The sequence below is a fragment of the Psittacula echo genome (assembly GCF_963264785.1).
Source record: "Psittacula echo genome assembly, chromosome: 3".
Taxonomy (NCBI): domain Eukaryota; kingdom Metazoa; phylum Chordata; class Aves; order Psittaciformes; family Psittacidae; genus Psittacula; species Psittacula echo.
Window position 1 is genome coordinate 21,719,744 of NC_137736.1, and position 19,367 is coordinate 21,739,110.

At 40.1% G+C, this 19,367-nt stretch overlaps 1 protein-coding gene across 1 annotated transcript in view; it reads right to left on the minus strand.

Annotated features, from left to right (window-relative positions):
• Window positions 1-941: 941 nt before the first annotated feature.
• F5 (coagulation factor V) overlaps window positions 942-19,367 on the minus strand; it is a 31,462-nt gene continuing 13,036 nt past the window's right edge. Inside the window, exons 10-24 of the mRNA XM_080612471.1 lie at window positions 18,963-19,113; window positions 18,339-18,551; window positions 14,674-16,594; window positions 13,581-13,746; window positions 12,092-12,328; window positions 11,387-11,597; window positions 10,456-10,635; window positions 9,439-9,555; window positions 8,910-8,981; window positions 7,787-7,881; window positions 6,305-6,460; window positions 5,286-5,430; window positions 4,986-5,134; window positions 4,042-4,224; window positions 942-3,218 (exon numbers count right to left, since the gene is read on the minus strand). Of these exons, the coding sequence (XP_080468597.1) occupies window positions 3,030-3,218; window positions 4,042-4,224; window positions 4,986-5,134; window positions 5,286-5,430; window positions 6,305-6,460; window positions 7,787-7,881; window positions 8,910-8,981; window positions 9,439-9,555; window positions 10,456-10,635; window positions 11,387-11,597; window positions 12,092-12,328; window positions 13,581-13,746; window positions 14,674-16,594; window positions 18,339-18,551; window positions 18,963-19,113 (4,185 nt within the window). The 3' untranslated portion in view covers window positions 942-3,029. The remainder of the gene's footprint in view (window positions 3,219-4,041; window positions 4,225-4,985; window positions 5,135-5,285; window positions 5,431-6,304; window positions 6,461-7,786; window positions 7,882-8,909; window positions 8,982-9,438; window positions 9,556-10,455; window positions 10,636-11,386; window positions 11,598-12,091; window positions 12,329-13,580; window positions 13,747-14,673; window positions 16,595-18,338; window positions 18,552-18,962; window positions 19,114-19,367) is intronic.

Below are 19,367 nucleotides of genomic sequence, written 5' to 3' on the forward strand. Positions count from 1 at the left end.
CCATGTTTACTCTGACCAAGGACTTTGTGAGTCTCATGCTCTGCCACGGAGGAGGGGAAGGCAGGAGGAAGCACAGACAGGACACCTGACCCAAACTAGCCAAAGAGGTATTCCATACCACAGCATGTCATGCCCAGCATATAAACTGGGGACAGTTACCTGGAAGGGTTAGATCACTGCTCGGGTTGGGCTGAGGTCAGCGGGTGGTGAGCAGTTGTATTCTCTTCCCTTGTTATTTCTCTTATCATTATTATTATTGGTGGCAGCAGCAGTGATTTGTGTTATACCTTAGTTACTGGACTGTTCTTATCTCAACCCGTGGGAGTTACATTCTTTCCATTCTCCTCCCCATCCCTCCGGGAGCCGGGGGAGGAACGAGGGGAGTGAGAGAGCAGCTGCATGGCTGACTGAGTTTAAACCATGACAGTTCTTACTGAACTGCCTTTCTATCAACCTCATGTTTTCCTTTCTTTTGCCCTTCTAATTCTCTCCCCCAGGCTGCCAGCACTCAGGCACTTGCTCCGTTAGGGGCAAGCAAGCGCCTGAGTGGGGCCTTAGCTGCCAGCTGTGTCAACCCACCACAGTCCTTTATGATATTCAACATGGGGCAAGAGGATGTCGAGATACTAACGTGTGATGAGAATGTGCTAGGTAGAATTTATAGCTGTTAAGATGTTAACAGGCAGGGTCCTATGCTTGCTTGCCTTACTGTCTATTAGAGTTTGGTGCTCGTTCGTGGCGGCTTTGGACTTTTGCTTTGTTGTAGCACTTATCATCTTACTCCACTGTGCCAGGGAACATTTTGTTAATAGCAATGGCCACATGCCTGGCTGGCACAGGGCCCAGGCACTGCTGCTGTTCCTGTGCTGCTATACTGGACATGCTGGAACACCAGTGTTACGGGCTTAATTTCATTCTAGCAACCCACAGAGTGCTGTGTTTTGGATTTATGACTAAACCAGTGTTGACAATACATGAGTGTTTTAGCTGTTACTGAACAGGGTTTGCACAGGGTCAAAGCCATTTTCCCTCTCTGCCCTGCCAGTGATGAGGCTGGGGGTGGACAAGAGGATGAGGAAGGGAGACAACTGGGACAGCTGACCACAGTCCTATCCATTATAGCAAGAAGTAGCAGAATCTCCAACTTGTAAAATCAATACAGATGTATTGAGTCATGCTCCTGCAATCAGTTTTGCATTTGTCTAATTTCACATAGTATCCTACATAAATAAAGAACTCATTACTTAGAGCCTTTAAGATCACGGCCTTCTTAAACATAGATGGTTTATTGCACAAAATCCTGGTTCTGCTGAAAAGTTAGTAAGCATTTCTTGTCTGCATTCTGGGGTAAAACCTGACTCCAAAGTTTACACTTCTTGTTTTTATAGTGAACATGGCTTGTAGTGCAATTTCATGGCTGTATCAAATAAAAACAAAGTAAGAACCATTACAAAATACTAAGAAACTGATATTTTAAGTTGAAGCAATTATTCATTAAGTTTTACCATTGAAATAAATCCTAATTAGCTCTGAAAATTCCCATGGAGCTGAAAATTTTACTCTCATGATGCAGAATTTCACTAATTACTGCCAAAGAGCACTGTCAAGGCAAATATACAATGCCCATGTTTTCCATGCTACAATATTATCTTTATTTACCAGTGAAACACTTTGCAACATAATAAAAAAAAAAAAAAAAAAGAAAATATTTGTTTAGCTTTTATACTTTTTTCACTCTCATTCTGTGCCTTCATTTTGAAATGCATGGTCTGTAGGACACAAGAACTGAAAAACTACTGAACTAACTTGGATAAAACCATATGAGGTTCAAAGACAAACATCTCTGAAAAATCCACCCTGCTGAATGGTACCCAGTGTGGTAAGTGGAAGTTCTGCAACTAAAAGTTTTACAGGATGGAAGCCATAAACACTACTGAAAGCTTAGCTAAAACTTGTTGGCATAATGAGTTCATGAACTGTGTGTATGTATTTTAACTAGATGTAGCCATTCTGCAAAAAAAAAAAAATCCATGTGTGCTCTACACACAAGAGTAGTTCTATTACTGAAGACACTGTTAGAGCTAAGTGGTGAAGAAGGTGCAGGTGTTGCTATTACCCAGCTTTATCCAACCCTCCTCTGCCACCACCAGGTGGTATTCTCACTGAACAGCTGCAGTTCTCAATGTATCCTATTGGAGGGAGCTCCCCCTCCCCATGGCCTAAAAGTTTGCACGGGACAGTGTCAGGAGCTCTGGATTCTCACTTTGGTTCTACTGTTGTCATTCCATGACCTGCCAGGTTAAATCACTTCCCTTCTGGTTTCCAGGTTAAATCACTTCCCTTCTTGTTTCCAGGAAAGAAAGATACCACTGTCTCCCCTTCCCCTTGCAGGGGCACTGAAGATGAATTACGTGAAATCCACAGCATTTCAGGCGTGCTTGGGTATGCAAGAACCAAACCAGTAATGTGAACCACATTCTCCAAGGGCCTGCATACACCTCAATGCTGGGATGCATTCTACTGTTTGGGCAGTGTAGATGAAAGAGATGTGGAGGCGAGGCCACCTCTACAATCATTTCTTACCAAGGCATTGCTGGAATGCAGCACCACAGCTCCATATCTGCACTAGTTTTCCCTCTCACCCCTATGTACAGAGAACATGCAACTGCTGTAAGCTTTCTATTCCTCCCCTCTGCTGCAGAAGCATTACAAAATGGAGATAATCAGGGCTCAGGATTAAGGCCAGAGTCTCCATTCCTAGGGATTTAGAACTTTAAGTAAAAAGTAAACCAGAGCACGTTAGAATGAAGAAATGAGAATACAAATGAGAAGGGACTGCTGTTTCTTCCCAGAGAAAAGAAATGGTTTTCTAAAGTGTGTATTTGTAGGAACAAAAATTCTGCCAGAGAAATCTCTCATAATTCTTGCTGGCAAACATTAATGTCCTTTGAGGAAGCACACATCCAAACTAAGTATGATTGTTTTAAGGGTTTTAAAAAGCCTCGTTCTGCAGGATGATTGCTGAAGGGTTAAGAGCTCCCAGAACCGTCAGTCCTTTTCACAGTCAGACCCCCACCAAAATCACAGCCATAGAGTTCTACCCGAAGGGCAATGCTACTATACCACGTTCTTGGAACAATGCGGATAAACCTGGATAGGATAGGTGGGTTAAAGAAATGCTTGACATGCCCGTTGCTGTTTTCATTACCCAAGAAAACCTAAAAATTAACAAACACACAATTAGTTAAAAGGCAGCAATTAAAAAAGAAAAAAACAAATCAAAACAAAACAAACCCAAACAAACACCAAAGCAAAACCCAAACCTGCTTTTTCATTTTAAAATGGTTCCAAGCTGTTGCATTAACCATTCAGGGAACATGGACCAACTCATTTCTGATTTTACCTGAGACCATGTCCAGCCTTTTCCTAAAATGCTAGTTGAAAAGTAGTTCAGGCCAGCAATATCTGAGTCTGAATCAATTAAACAGCCTCTGTTTCCATCCACACCCCATTTTCCATTCTAACTTGGCTAAACTAAAACAAAACAATCTTTCCTTATTTTACTCTGTCAATAGCCCTTGTGGGTTAAGTTAGTGTAGTAAAGTGATATGGGCAACAACGTAAGTACTGTGTCCACTCCATGGATAGCTGCAGCTGTCCAGCTCTGTACAGCAACACTGCTCACTAACATTTATTTCTGCCTTAATTTTATAAATTAAATTAAACAGCTGAAAAGAGGCCCAAGGAAATCGGTTGTTCATTCAAATTAAATGTCCTCCTTTACAAATAACATTAGGTCCTTTTATCACAATGTTGACTTCATACTCTACAGATTTGGCATTCTTCCTTGTTACTAGTATTAATTACTATGACTAAAATCAGATGGATATTATGATATTATTTGCAGTAATCCCAGATCCCTAACATTGTAGAAGCCTCTGAGAATTTCTCTTCAGCTCTTTAGCGTATTTGCCTTTGAGCCTTGACTGCTCAGCATCTAAATCCAAGCAACGATACAATTCCCAGAGCTGACAATGATACCTTTGCCACTGAACTTGAACCATCTGTATAGGATTTCCACTCTGAGCCTTGGTCACTGTATAGGATAATATAGGTTTTCACGAAGTTTTCAGCAGACATGTACTTGACCCCCTGGGTAGCGATTGCAGTTATCTTCTTAACTGTGAGGAGATCAATTTGCAGCCACTGTTGGTTGTTGTTCAACTATAATTCATAAAAAGAGTTGTCTATTAGCAAACATGTCTATGTCTGTATTTGCCTAAGTGAAAAATCCTGCTTAAAGATAGTTAAAACTGCATCAAAACTGTATCAAAGAGGTGCACAAGAGTAAAGTTGAGGCAAAAGTCACAAACGTTCTTTGTGGCCCATACAATTAAATTCTTCGCTGCAGGTAATGTCTTGGTGTCTTAAGATTTCCACATTAATTTCCAATACACAACAAAAAATAACACAGATTTATCTCCAGTATTAAAATGTAATACATGATACCAAATGCTTATAAAACCGGTATCTTACAACAAATCTTTATGAAGCATCCAAGGTGCTTCCTAAGGAAATGCAGCTCCATTTTGAAGACTCAGATGCTCACATGTCTTACTGAAGGTCATCTGCCCCAGTTCCATTAAGCTGCACTACCTATAAGGAACCCAGAAGGGTTTCTTTAATCCCTTCAAGCCAAATATTCAAGTTGTATTCATATCCTGACATTAAAAGGGCTGTTTCTGCAGGGAAGTGCTGCAGGCTGTGGCCCAGAGAACAATATCCATCTGAAAAGATGATTTAATCGCTGTTGCTGGAAGTTTGCCACTGGAATTGTTGAAGGGGCTTCTTCCCAAGGGATGGTTGTAAAATAATCCTAACATGCTTGGCACTGGACAGAACACGCAGGAGCCACATGAGCACACAGGCAGTACAAATTTAGTAACTGTAGCTGTCTTGCTGTCATCCCTATTTTTCATCATTACCTTTGCTCGCCAGGCATTCATCCTTCCTTCCTGATTAAGGCGAGCAAGTGAAGGGTCCCATGTGTTAAACCAGGATGTCTTAACAGACGAGGCTGTTATCTGGGTATTCTTGATCTCTCTATTTTCCATTCCAAGTGGCAAAGAGCAACCTGTTAAGAGAAGCACCATGTTATCTTCAGTTTATCAAAGCAGCCACTGCCTAAGCAACAATGTTGGAATTGAGAACACCCACAATTTTAGCTTCATTTAAGATATTAGGTAAAAAAATTGCCAGAAAGGAAGCATGCGACCCATTCTTACCATCTACTTCACAGCCCAGAAGCTCCATGCGGAGAGTAGGCCTGTTGTAGGCCTCGGTTGGGTAGACTCTGATGTACCTAGCAATAATAGGGGGATCAATGATGTTCTCTTTCACGCCATAGGCATCAGAATTACCTTCAAAAATCTGTTAAAGAAAATAAAAAAAAAAAGAAAAAAAAAGAAAAAAGTCCACACGTAGTTAATTTAGTGCAATCAGAAGCTCGGATGCTGCAAGCCTGCCCTGATATAAGAGTAGTCTTTTACACTGCTAGCCCCATCCATGGTGATGGAGTGCCCTGTGCTGAAGGGCAACTTGGAATACTTCATGGTTCTATCTTAGCATATTTGAAAGTGCCTGAAAGCCTCAGTTCAAATAAGCAACCTATTTCTATGTACTACATAAGTCAGTAGTAAGATGTAAGTAAAGAGGGGAAAGGAGAGAGACGAGAGAACAGATTTTCAGTTTGAGAGTCGTACCATAGAAATTTCAGGGAGAAGAAACTGAAGGGAGCTGTAATAAGCATGGTTGGAGCAGTTGGGCATAAAATGAACCTCTTTCAAGGTATGACACTTATGACAGGGGCCTTCTTGCAGACAATTCAGACAGCTTAACATTCCACTGCTGTGACAGCAGAAAGGGAGGGACAACAGGGAAGATCTAACCACAAACGACATACGACCTGATTTTTAGTTCAGCTTCCTGCTTGCATCAAAAAAAGCTGACATGGACTTAGGAAATAAAAGTACAGAGAGATACTTGTAAAAAAGCCAGACTCTACACAGTCAAGGTCATAGGGCCAGAATAAACACTAGTCTATGAGATTCCTCACCTTACAGGTCTTCTGGCCTGAATTTTATTAGATTGGTCACTGCCCTTTGCGGCTTCAAGCTGTATTATTACATCTCTGAAAGTCATAATTTTTTTTCTCCTATCTCTTAACATAAAATTACACTGTCACCTCACTGTATCACTCAGTGATGCTACCTAGGTTATCACAACCCCTGTGGCACGTACAGACCTTTTGTGCTGGTGAGCTGTCTCCTTTGAAAGTGCTCCACTTCCGTTTGTCTTTGCTGTAAACAATGAAGAACTTCTGGACATACAAGGACTTTAAAAACTGCTTGGCTCCCTGTGTCTGTATCCCAGTTAACAGAACTTGTCTTTGAAAGTCCACCTAGGAACAGCAAACACCATTTCAAAGCCAATAATGCACAGCAATATCCATTTCATTCTTTGTCATCTACACATTAGCTTTGTGCCCTGCATTTTAACACCCACAACACTCTCAGGAGGAATAACAACCAGATGCTAAATTCCAAATCAATGCTGTCTCGCTCTCATATAATTTGAGTATTTATCTGTGTGTGCATTTAATTTTGGAGGCCAGTTTATAGTGTTCAGCACAGTGCCACGAAGGCACCTCAAAAATACCTGTGACAGACAGAACTCTTTTAGCCTCATTTTACAGATAGATAAAAGGAGTATAAAGAAATTAAAGACTTGCACTCTCATGAGCTGCCTCTAGTTTTGGATACCCAGGCTGAGAAAAGACATATGACGTTCTGAAGTGCTGAAAAGCTACCATTGCTGCTGATACCACATCCAAGCACTTAACACAACAACAAATCAGCAGGGTGTGCCTGTCAGCAGTGAAACTCATTCTCTGGGGTATGCCTTCCACATCTCTGCATACTTTACTGCAGTAAACCTCAGCTTCTCACTACCAAGCCCCCTATCAAATTCGCTCTCCTCACAGAATTATTTCCAGTTACACATCGGGTCTCCTGACTTCACCTCTACTAACTTGCTAGCACGTCAAATGTTACCAAGGCAAACACAACAGCCACTTGTTTAACTTACACTGCAACACTAGTTTGAGTCTTCTCTGCAAAAGCCCAGTTTTAATAGATTTCTAAGAAATCACCTAAATTTGAGTGCAAATCTGCTATCTGGTGCAAAAGTGATTGTGATGGAAAAAAATTATGGAATGATGTGACAATGATATGGTGCTTGAAGCCATAATTATAAGCTTAATTTCCCTATGAAGCCACACTGTGCTTTGTCAAGTTGGACATAGCAGCATCCCAACCAACCAACCAAAAAAATCCCCAACAAACCCTAACCCCCCCCCCCAAACTATCTGAAGCAATGCTTGAGTGTATTGCACTTTAAATGATCACCCAACACACATGTACATATAAATATGTACTATCAAGTAGAGAGAGGGGGGGAAAAAGTAGTAGAAAGAATGACTCAATTTGCCTACAAAATGGTTACAATCTAAATTATGATAGTCCAGTCAATGACTTCAACAGCAGTAGAGACTGTGTTACCCCAGGGGAGGTAGACAGTCATTGGCATCACCATTCAAACTTGCTAGATCTTTTCGGTTTTCCCCAACAGTCTTCTCAGAGAGAGCAAGAACATCTTGACCTTCTATAATAAGTTGTAGGAAAATCACAACTCAATTATGGTCAAGCACTTGTTGAACCAGCCATACCTGGATCCAAGCGAGTTCTTCTTTTGCCGCTATAGTGCTCCAAGCATTGTATGTTCCAGAATTGTTTAATCGGGCTAACTTCGGTGCCCAATAGTCTAAGACAGAAAATAGGAATAAAGGATGAGTAAATAAATTAAGGTTGGAACCTGCTATTGAATGCTTCACTTCTTTTCCAGTCTGTCTTGGGGGAGAAAGCAAAACAAACCCATCAACCAACTAACCAACCAAGTCAGCTGTGAAGTTTTATAATTGGCAGAACGACTTGAAAAATAACAGCATTTTTTGTAATGTACTGTCTGCTGCTTTGGAACCGGGGTCTAGAGTCTGCCAATCAAGTGCTGGCCACCAGTGGTATCAGACACTGAATGTGCTCTACATTCATGGAAGACAGCTGCCCTCTGCATAATGAGGTTTCCATGTTAACAACTGGTATGGAATATATATGACAACAGAGTTTTCAAGCCTTTATAACACTGTGGCAGGAAATGAAGAAATAAAAAAAAACCCAAAAAACCACAAACATTTTCCAAAATAAATAATTTGTTGTTTCAAGGGAAAGGATGTGTGTTCCTGCATGTATGTGTAATCTGCACACCTTGATTTGCCACTGTCCATGTAAAATTCTATTGGTTTCTCTGCCAAATGATCCCACTTCTCTACCAGGAAAATACTTCGTAAATTAAAGACTCTGTCATAGCTCTGGATGGATACCAGGTTCCCAAATCTTTCATAACAAGTATACTTTGTCATTTCACACCTCATACCACATGCAAATCTCAAAAGCTTTTTGAATACCCGGTGTTCATTTTCAAGCAGGGAAATCAAAGGACAAAAAGACAGAGCTGGGGTTGTTCCAGGTCATCCAGCAGGCCACAGACAGAGGACTCCCCAGCTCTCAAGCTGACAGTAGACCAGTGACACTGTTAAATTACAATGATGAGGGCTACCTCAGACAGCTCTCAGTCTCTGCTTACAGCACTGAAGAGCTTTTAAACCTGACAGTGAATTAACTGCTGAACTGATCTTGTAAGACTTATCATGAGCTGCCAAAAGGATTTGGAACTGCAATACTTTGCTGGGCATATTCAGGAGCATGCCCAGACCTTTCAAAGTGTTAACTCACCTATATGATGTGAAGCGTCGATTTGTGAATCGAGTATGACTCCATTTGCTAGACCCATTGGAATCTTGCACTCTAAAGAGAGCACAGTAGGTTTGTTGTTAAAAGAGGAGGGCAATTCCAACATGTATTCTAGTGGAATCTTCTAAGACAACATCACTCAGAACAATTCTTAGTACAGTATAACATCACCACTCTCTTCCCAGAGAAGACCAAGTTAATCTTTGCAATTTCTCTCAACCGATTAATCCACTGGTCGTTGAGAGGAAATCTCAAATTCAAAGCCAGTAAGCTAAAGGAATAAACATTGTATGCTAAATACTTCAGAGCTACTATGGTAGAGGTTAAACATTTTTTCTTCTACAACAAATCTACAGTAGCCACTTCACACCCTCCTGAATGCACAGACAATCTGCTTTGGTTTTTTTGCAGAACAACCTCCCAATTTTATTTTTAGTGATACAGAAAGGGTAGAGATGACTTTACAGCTTGACTCTCCCCAGGCAAAAAAAAAAAACCCTTAGTTCAGTACCTTTCTCTATAACCAAATAGGATGCCTGCATTCCTGCTTGCTGATATTCCCCCACCTCAGTGTCTAAAAGCCACCAGCCAGGTCTCTGCGGTTTCATTTCGATTGTTCTAAATGAGCCTTGAAAAAATGGAAGAGAAACATGTCAGAAACATTAGCATCATAAGGTTGATGTTAGCAAAGCTGGATGCTAAAGCAAAGATTATCCTGTGACTTAATCAAAAAAATTAAATAACCTGCTACACATTACAGACAGCAATAGCTACCAGCATCTCAATAATTCCTTCCTTAGCGAGCAAGTCACAGCTGGAGACAGAGTTTAGAATTAAGTGACCAGATCAAAACCTAACCTTTGCTGCTGGTGCAAAATAGAAAATCTTGGATGCCTGTATGTAACAGCAGGTACCTGCACATTAAGTTCAGTGCTGAACCAGGTAATGGACAGTGCTATTAAGTTTATTACATAATGGAGGGATGTTAATTTGGTGCTGATTATAGTTCTTACTCCTGCTGCCCTAATGTGTTGTGCTCTTCAAGCAATGTAAAGGATGGATGAAAGAAGTCAAAAGTAGATGTGGGAGAATCAGATGTATGGGCCCTCCCCTCACTTTTTGCATACCCCAGGAGTGCCAAGGACTGAGTACAAAGCAGATATGGTTTAGACTGTTTACTGCAGTTTTTAGAAAGCACAGTATGTGCCCTCATTGCTTTTCTTATGTTCATTTTCCATATATATCCCTTCTCATCTGAAAAGACAACATTCGTCCAAGCACTTAAGTTTTGCCTGTAACTTCACTCATCTTTCCAGTTTTAAAGGACAGCAATGTTACCTTTATTTCCTTGTTAAGCAAGGTGCAAAGTGATGATTTTCCTTCTCACCATTGTAGACAAATGAACCAGTAGCACTCTCAAACTCTTTCTTACTGTGCTCAACAGCAACTTCTGTTCACCTTTACGCTGGTATGAAGACAACAGGCTTCAATGATTACCCCCTAGAACTTATTCTGCTCTGATACTTACCTGGAAGAAGCATGTATGTACCAAGCTGATGCTGTGGCTTTCCTTGTTCTATGAAGGTCTGTCCATGAAAATTAACAACATGGATGTCTTTTGGCCCACCCACATTCAGCAAATGCCATCGGACCAGCTCACCTTCATACATCCTCAAACCTTGCAAATTGTAGGTAATCCCATTAATGGCTGAAAACGAAGTAACATTGTTGATAAGGAAAACTGCTCACAAAACATGTATGCAGTTATCCTGTATGTAGAAATGTAGTTATCAAAATGAGTAAAATATTTAATGAAGTAAAGCATTTGGGAAAAGGCAGATTCCTCTTCTCAACATGCCTTTTCAAACATGATCACTTACAGCACACAAACATCAGATTTTCAAAGACAGAAACAGTTTTGTTACTGACCTTCAAAAGAAAAAACGGTTGCCTTGAACAGTCAGCCACTTATTTAAGTCTACATGTCTGAAATCTCTGCATCCACAGAGAGGTATATGAAGAGCTGTCCTATGGCTGCTTTAAATTCCTCAGTAGAATTATGTGATTTGTCAAATTAGGGTAGTATTTTTAAATTTATTGCAAAACGGTTTCAGGGCATTAACTTCTTCCTAAAAAGAGGGGGTTTTGGTTTTCTTTTTTTCTTTTTAAATATGGGGTGTAGACGTATGTGTGTACCAGAGAGTAGTTTTCTGTTGAAAGCTTCTGTCTAATATGTCCTTTCTTCATTGTAATAACAAATTTCGAGTCAATACTAATCTTTACATATGAAACTATGACTATTATGGGTATAATGGAGAACAACAACAAAACCAACCCCATTCACATAATTAACGTGTAAGATTTGTGCGTGTTCAAAAACTCTGTGAGCTGAGATACTTCCCCCAACACCTTTCCTTCTACCACAACAAATTGAATACTTGGCAAAATTAGATAAGTACCATAGAATTTGTGGCACTGCTGCCTTTCCTGGGTCTTCTCAGTACACGGGCTTCTAGAACGTTTGTCAAAGTACCAGCTTTTCTCTTCATCAAAGACCATAAAAAGCAAGAAAAAGTCTCGGGTCGATGTTTTGCTGTTGTTTGACTTACTGAAGGTTCCTTTTTGACAAACCAGTATTGGCCCAATCAAACCAGAGTGAATATCTTTCTCCTAGAAGGTAATGAACTCATTAGATCTGACAGTGGATTTCCCAAAAGATGTCAAAAAAACGCATAGAATTCTGTAGAAATGCATCAGACCCTAAAAATTTAAAGCAGAGGTCAGAATTGCTGTTGCCTTATATCTTTACTTTCCCGTGGCTCAATCTACCAATAGGCTCCACAATTCGAATTCTTCAACAGCTTATATCCTCTTTTAATTGAGTATAAGACATTAAATATCAGATGGGAACATAAGGCCCAAAAGAAAGGCCAGATATCCAAAATGTGTTCTGCAGCTTACATTTCTACAGCTATGCAGTAGTATCATTTGAAGATACTTAAAACTTGACTGGATGTGGTCCTGGACAACCTACTCTATCTGACTGTGCTTGAGTTGGGGGTGGGTGGACTAGATGTTCTCCAGTGATGCTTTCCAACACAAACATTTCTGTGATTCTGTGATCATCCCCAGCAACACTACCACTTCCATTTTGATTTCCTTACCATATTTAAATCAGAGTAGTAGACCCAGGACCGACAAGCTTCTCCTGACTGCACAGGTCCCGATCGCCTGTTTGCATACCATACGTATATATAGCTGTTATTTGGCTGGACTTGGTCATCTTCCTTAAACCAAGCAGGAGATTCATCGTCATAAATGCTTCCCTCAGATGACTTTTCATAGAAGAGTCCATGAGCATGGAGAGAATACGGTCTGGATGCCAGATTCTTAAAATGAACCTAAAAACAAAAACACCCCCCCCAAAAAAAACCAAACAAACCAACAAACAAACAAACAAAGGAAGAAATAGATTCTATTCAGCAAATGCAGGCCTAAAGCACAGTCCCCACACAATAGATTCCCATGACCTTAAACCATGGTCAAGGTTTGTAAAGTGATTACAGGTTACGTTCTGCATAGCAAAGCTGGCAGGGATAACATCTGACATCTCCATGCAGAGCCACGCTCTTTGATGGAGGTAGTCAATTAAAGAGTAGAAAGCATGAATCTAACTCCCTGTCTTCCAGAGTCTAGGTTCCTAGGACTTTCACTGTTGCCCTTTACAGGTGGATATGCTTAATTACAGCAAGCAAGGAGATGGAGAGTTTCTACCTTGTGGGCTTTTATTGCAGTTGCGCTGAAGGACAGCACAAAATAGTAACACCAGACTTCTGTATTTATCACTCCCACCGAAATCAGTGTATCTCACTTGTCCCAGAGAAGCATGATGATAAGGAGATTACATATTTACCTCTCCTTACAGAATGATGCTCCCAAGCTAAAATAGCCGCCTTCTTCTAAGAGAAATGTTTTTAAAGGTAGCTCAATGTGTTCCTGTTGTGCACTACTCCTACGGAAATAAGCAGAAAGTAGAGAGATCTACTCTCCCCATCTAAGCCCATCTACCTGTTTTGAAAGACTGAATGAAGAAGGATAAGAGAAGGGAAGCTCTACAGCAAGGTGCTACCTAATGCAAATATACCACTCTATCACTAGCAATACAGTTCCTCTCTATCCTTGTTGTTTGTATTAGAACAAACCAACCCATCTACAGCAAATGTTTTTCAGAGAAAAATATACCTTTTGGATAAATATAGATATATTAATCTTTAATACAGATTTATTAATTTCTTTTAAAAAATTAAGAAGACCCCTTTTCATATATTCAGTGCAATCTGGATTTAAAAAATAATAATTTTTTAACATTGAACTTAAATCTCATTTTACATTAGACTCATAAGCCAGTATCTACTGTTAGGAAACAGAAAAAAAACAGAAGTAAATTTACTATGGAGAGGAGAGAACAAGGATGTGTTTCAAAGTAACACACTACTGTGTTTTTGTGCTCACACTACAATTTCTAGCTTTGAAAACTGTTTCCCCAACCATCACCTTTTAAAAATGTGTGAGATTTTCAGACCCATTCTATGTCACACTGTATAATCACCATAAGAATCTTATCCTGCACAGATATTCGAAACATTGACCTACTAGGATAACATCGTCCACTTCAGCCTGGATAACTGGCCCCAGGATGCCAAGGTGTTCATTATATTCGTCTTCATCCTGAAGTGTCGTAAAGGTACTGTCTGTATAGCTTTGGAAAATCACCTTATATGTGGTGCCATCTTTACAGGTTTTGTCATTCATCATTGTACTGAAAGGAAATCCTCAATTAAAAACCCACACAGCGAATCAGTAATAATAGCTTTGATGAAACCTGAGAACTCATACAGCAGGAACATTTTAGAATATAAAGAATAAACACACAAATAAATGCCAGATGATTCTGAAAATCATTACTTGCAATGCGTCAGCAATTCTAGTTCTACAGTTGTATAGGAGATCCTTTGAAGCTTTGGTCAGCTATCACTGACCAAAACCTCTAACCTTTCAAACCCCACCTGAGCTCTGTTTTCCTTTTTTACAACTAGCCTTAACAATCTGAATCAGGGCTTAGCTTGGAGTGTAGAGAGCCTACCACCTATGCCCTACTGTCAAACAGACATACCTTCTCTGGAAAGCTAACAGAAACACATTTTACCTTTGATTATATCTGCATTTTGCCACACAAAGCTGGTAAGAAAAAGTAAGCTTTTAGGCACTCTAACCATTCTGCAGATCTTAAACAGAAGCACCAAAATGCTATTATTCTGATAAAACGTATTATCATTCCATATAAACCTCACCTTATTATCAATTCTGCAAAAAACCAGAAACTTAACCAAAGTAATCTAGTAGGAAGAAAGGCCGTTTTTCTGCTCTTCAGCACACTGAGAAAGTATATGTCATGGGCTCTGTTAATTTTGATGGAACTAGCCACCTCACATTGCCTGAGGATGAACCTCACTGGGGAGATCTATATAGAGCTCTGAGCATAGAAAAGAGTTCTTAATTGTGTTTCTCTTGATTATAGCAACCTCTCTCTGTGACATTCTAGGGGAGCCCCAGCCTCTCATGGAAAATTCTTATGTTTCTGCAACTGGGAATCATGTTACCCATAAGTATACCAGCATGCGAATCAACAATTTGCTAGCATGTATCAGGGTGGCACGGAAAATAAAAGCAAATAATTTAGCCAAACCTTTTCTTGTATCCTGCATAGTTCCAGCAGACCTCTTTAGCTGCAATATAGTATCTCCTCTCATTCCCTTTGCTACGCAGGTAATGTTCAGCAATGTTGTCTGGGTTACGTTGTTCGTTGATATTCACCTTTGGGTCTGTCATATATGGGTCATCAAAGGTCACATAATGATATTCATATTCACCACCTGATGTTTCCTCGCTGTAATATCCTTCCATAACATATTCGTATTCTCCATTTTCTTGGGGAAGCCCAATCGTGATTGATGGCTTAAACTGCCGTGGGGTGAGTGTGTAATTTCGTGACTCTTCATGCTTGGCTTTGCTCAGGTGTGTATGGTTGACCTCACTGGGTGCGTCTGTGGTGTTAGTGCAACACGGCACTGCTGTGTGGTTGGTCTCACCCAGAAACAATGTACGGCCAAACTCTGCCATAGAATTGGTGATTTTGGGGGGTTTTTTACTCCTTGGGCTCATCAAGTGGGTCATTTTTGGATATTCCTTTTTTTTCCTTCGGATCTTGATAAAGGTTCCAGAGGTTCTCCAAGTATCATTCTTGTTCTCCTCCCTTCCTTTCAGAGCTGGGTGCATGTGGCTCCCTTTCTGGTTTTCTCCTGTTAGATGCAAGAACCCTTGAAACTTCTTCATATGCTTCTTACCTATGAATGCTGTAACATTCCTGCCATGACGATTTAACTTACCACCCACAGATTTATCTAAATTTGCCTCTAATCCCAGACTCCCCTTTGCAGTCGCCAAATTCCATTCCTCATTTGTCACTTTAGATGAATATTTCCCAGACCTGGGCAATGATGCTTCTAGTAAGTTCTTCACTAAAGCAGGGCTGGCATTAGGGCTTATATTGCCTAAAGAAGTGTCTGCTTGTTTATATTTGGATAGCTTGGGTCCAGAGAGGTTGGATGCATTAGACCCATCTCCTACAATGAAGTCCAAAGCAAGAGTCAAGTTAACATCTTGCATGGCATTTTCCATCTTGGTTTCTTCTTCTTCCAGTTCATCATCATAATCGTTTGGAAGTTGGCCAGTTCCCACTATCTCAGATGTGTTCTCTGCATTATGCACAGAATGAGGTGCACTTGTCTTGTCAATAAATGAGACATTTTTATTTCGTACATGATTTAGAAGGGCATTCATCTTCTGGACAGAGTAAAACTTGATGGCCAGCGAGTTTCGCCTTTTCCTTTTACTGTTAATGTTATAATTTTCTGTTCCTGTGCTGTCTTCTTGATGCTTTTCTGAAAAAAAATTACTGTGATTCCCACCACTTGGAAACTCTTCTGCAACATTCATTTGGCCTTCCCCACTGCTCAGCAAGAGCTCATCTGCAGCCATGTTATTACTGTGATCTATTTCATAATTGCTTTGGCTTCTATTCTCAAATACCAAGTCAGCCTTCCCATCACTTGTGCCAGCCAAAAATAAATCCTCTTCTGCTTTGACTGATGTGTGATTTGACTGGAATGTTTCAGCCTCGATTAGGGGAAGAGGAGTGATATGAGTTTCTGAGAACTTAGAGGTGCTTGTGGATTCACTGCTATATATAGCTGTCAGACCTGAGCCAGCTGCCACCTCAGAACTCATGGCATCAGTGCCTTCATACTGCTCCCAGGCCAGTGCTGTAAGGTTTTGGTTTTCTTCATTGGCTGCTGCCTTCCTTAAGCTTCGGATGGAGTAAAAGGAAGCCAGGTAATCCTGATAATCCAAATCATCCTTATCAATTTCTTCTTCTTGCACATCATCTTCAACTGAGGTGGAAACAGCCTTTTTATCAGTCTTGGTGTAAGTGAAATCCACAACATCAAACATGTCATATTCCTCATTGTCACATCTGGCATCTCTGAATCTCAGCCTCATGCCATTACTCATCTCTGGGCTACCCCAGGATGCTAAAAGCCAAGTACCTGCAATTGAAATAAAAGTGGTTTTCTAATACACAGGTAGTTATGAGAGGATATTGGCTACCATGTAAGTGGCCAGTTGCTGGATTTGTTTCTACAGCACCTGCTATATAGCAGAGTCCTAATCCTCATCTGGGATTTCCATTAGTTCTAACTGCTATGAAAAGGAATTAATAAATGTAAATAAATAATAGCACATATAAATACATACATCTAAGAGCTGGAGATCTTCACAGATTAAGCTATACCTAGGACCTGAGTTCAAACATAACCCATTAAAGAGATGCATGTGAAAGAGAGAGAAACGATATAAAGGATCTTATGTTTATATCTAGATCTAAGACTGGGATCTTTGAGCGAAAATTTTAATTTTGCCCTGCCCTTAGTGTTGAATACATTGCCACACAGAGCATTCTGAACAGAACAAATATGTTTTGAGGCACTGTTGACAAACACAGTATTTTAAAAGCTTTTAAATGCACAAAGAATGATCTTTAAAAGAATAAAGTAATTTGAATTTCTAATCTGGACACAAAACATTAAGATGCCAATCCCGGGCATCTTAGATTAACTTAAAGGTTTTAATAATTCCTTCAAAACCTAGTCAAAAGATGAGTTCTCTATTTGAAACTAGGGTCTGCAGAGAACAAAGTACAATGTGTTTCGCTAAACAGCATCAAATCAAGTTCTTTGCTCGTTACAGCTTGCTTTTGGAACTAGCAGAAATGACTGAATAGACAGAATTAACAGAGCTTGAGAAAAACAGCCTTTTTTTATTAAAAAGGTCCCATATGATTTTTCAGTATTTATCAGGGTTTGAAGTGACTCGCATAGCTTCCAACAGCAAATTTATAAAGCAAAACATGCCCTAGATAGAAAGAGAAGATTGCATATCAAAGATCAAGCAAAGGTAGACCTCATAATTTTCTGTAAATCAGATGGAACATTTATGATTCTTAGTCTTAAACAATATAAAACGCTTAACGTACATTTATAACTTACAAGGGCTTGATGCAGTGTGATCACCAAAAACATGCTTTGAGGACATAAAGAATTCATTATTTAAACATACAAAAGAAAAAAAAAGAAAAAAAGGATATTTTAAATAGGATAAAGATACCTCAACCCTGTGGAATTTAACTCTCAGCCTTCAATGAGGATGAATCTCTGTCCTTTTGCAGGTAATTCCTTAAGTGTGGACTACATGGGTTCTAGTGTCACCTTTTCAAGATACAGTATTAATCCTCGCTAGACATTGAGATTTATACCAATAGGCCAGTGATCTGATTCAGTCAGGCAGACTTTGCTACTGCTAAATGACCACAAGGTAAGGTGTACCCTATTTGTCCAATCATGACTAGCATAATTTGGCAGTCTTGGCCTATTTTACCTAATTCAGGATGGACAAGTGTGTGGCAAGTATGGGAATCATGCAGTGGAGTTGGTACTGGATTGTTTCCATGAACAATCTTAGAATTGCCTTAAACAGATCATTGCTAGCCCCAATACTAGTCGTGAGGTGAAAAAAGCCTCTACAAAAAACACCTTGGTATAGAATACAATTATGCTATGTGCTAAGTCTGCGTAGCCAGCAAAACTCCATACACATCAATTTGGGGAATGATTCAACTTTTTCCAGCACTGTGTTTACCTGAAAGGCTTTCATTCCTATTTAGGTAGTCCCTATAGACAGGGGATTAAAAAGATGTCTTAGAAGAGGCATCGAACACTATAGTTTACCACTTACCAACATTGTCCATTTCCACTGTGACTGATTCTCCACTCATTGGGAAAAGGTTCAACACATCTTCATATTTCCCTTGATACAAAAAAGAGTGCCCGGAAAGGCGAACAGAGACAAGCTCATCATGAGTGCCAACACTGGAGAAGTGCCACTGAACCACACTATCTTGGCAAAATCCAAGGATTTCACTGCTGTCAGACACATAGCCATTTATTGCTAAAAGGAAAATGAAATAAAAGTGGTCTCAATATTTTCAGAGTGAGACTTCTAAAACCTGCTGTTCTTTCATGTCAGTTCGCTGAACTGGACTCACATTTGCATCTGAAAAGAGACTAACACAAGGCTGAAACCACAACAGCCTTGGATGGTTTATTCCAGCTCTGGAAATAGTGTCTCTAAGGCAGCAGGGTACTATGTGAAAGTTAAATAACCCTTGCCTTTGTTTCAGGGTCCAGAGCCAGCCTGGTCCCTGAAATGTTGCATATTTCTGTACAGTGCCACCTGGCATGATTAGAAGTTCAATGACTTTGGAGAATTCTCTGATTGTACTACACCTGAGAACAAGCAATCACTGAATGCTCATGTTCACATGAGCTTTTGCAATGTTCAGCTTGACATGCCACTCACTGTGCATTATGTTTGAGTTATAGAACTTGGGATCATCCCTTTTAACGCTGGCGGGGTTGTTGCAGTAGTCCTTGATGTTATCCTCTATGTACCAGCTCTTATTTTCATTGAACACAGCAAACATTGCCTGCTGCTCCCCATCTGCCTTTTTCTGAAAAAGAAAATTGACACATCAGTTAATGCATTTTATGAGCAGAGGCATGTATGGACTCAATCCTACTCTCTTTCTTACTTACTATGTAAGCAATATAAGCTTCACTACAGTTGTGGTAAGCGTGATCCAAAGGCTAAGTGTAGAGAGTCAAGATTTCAAGGTCACAATGCTTTTGTCATGCAAGATTTCAATGGAGGGCAAAGAAAACCACTCTCCAAGAACTTTCCCGTGCTATTTGGGTTGCTCTGGGT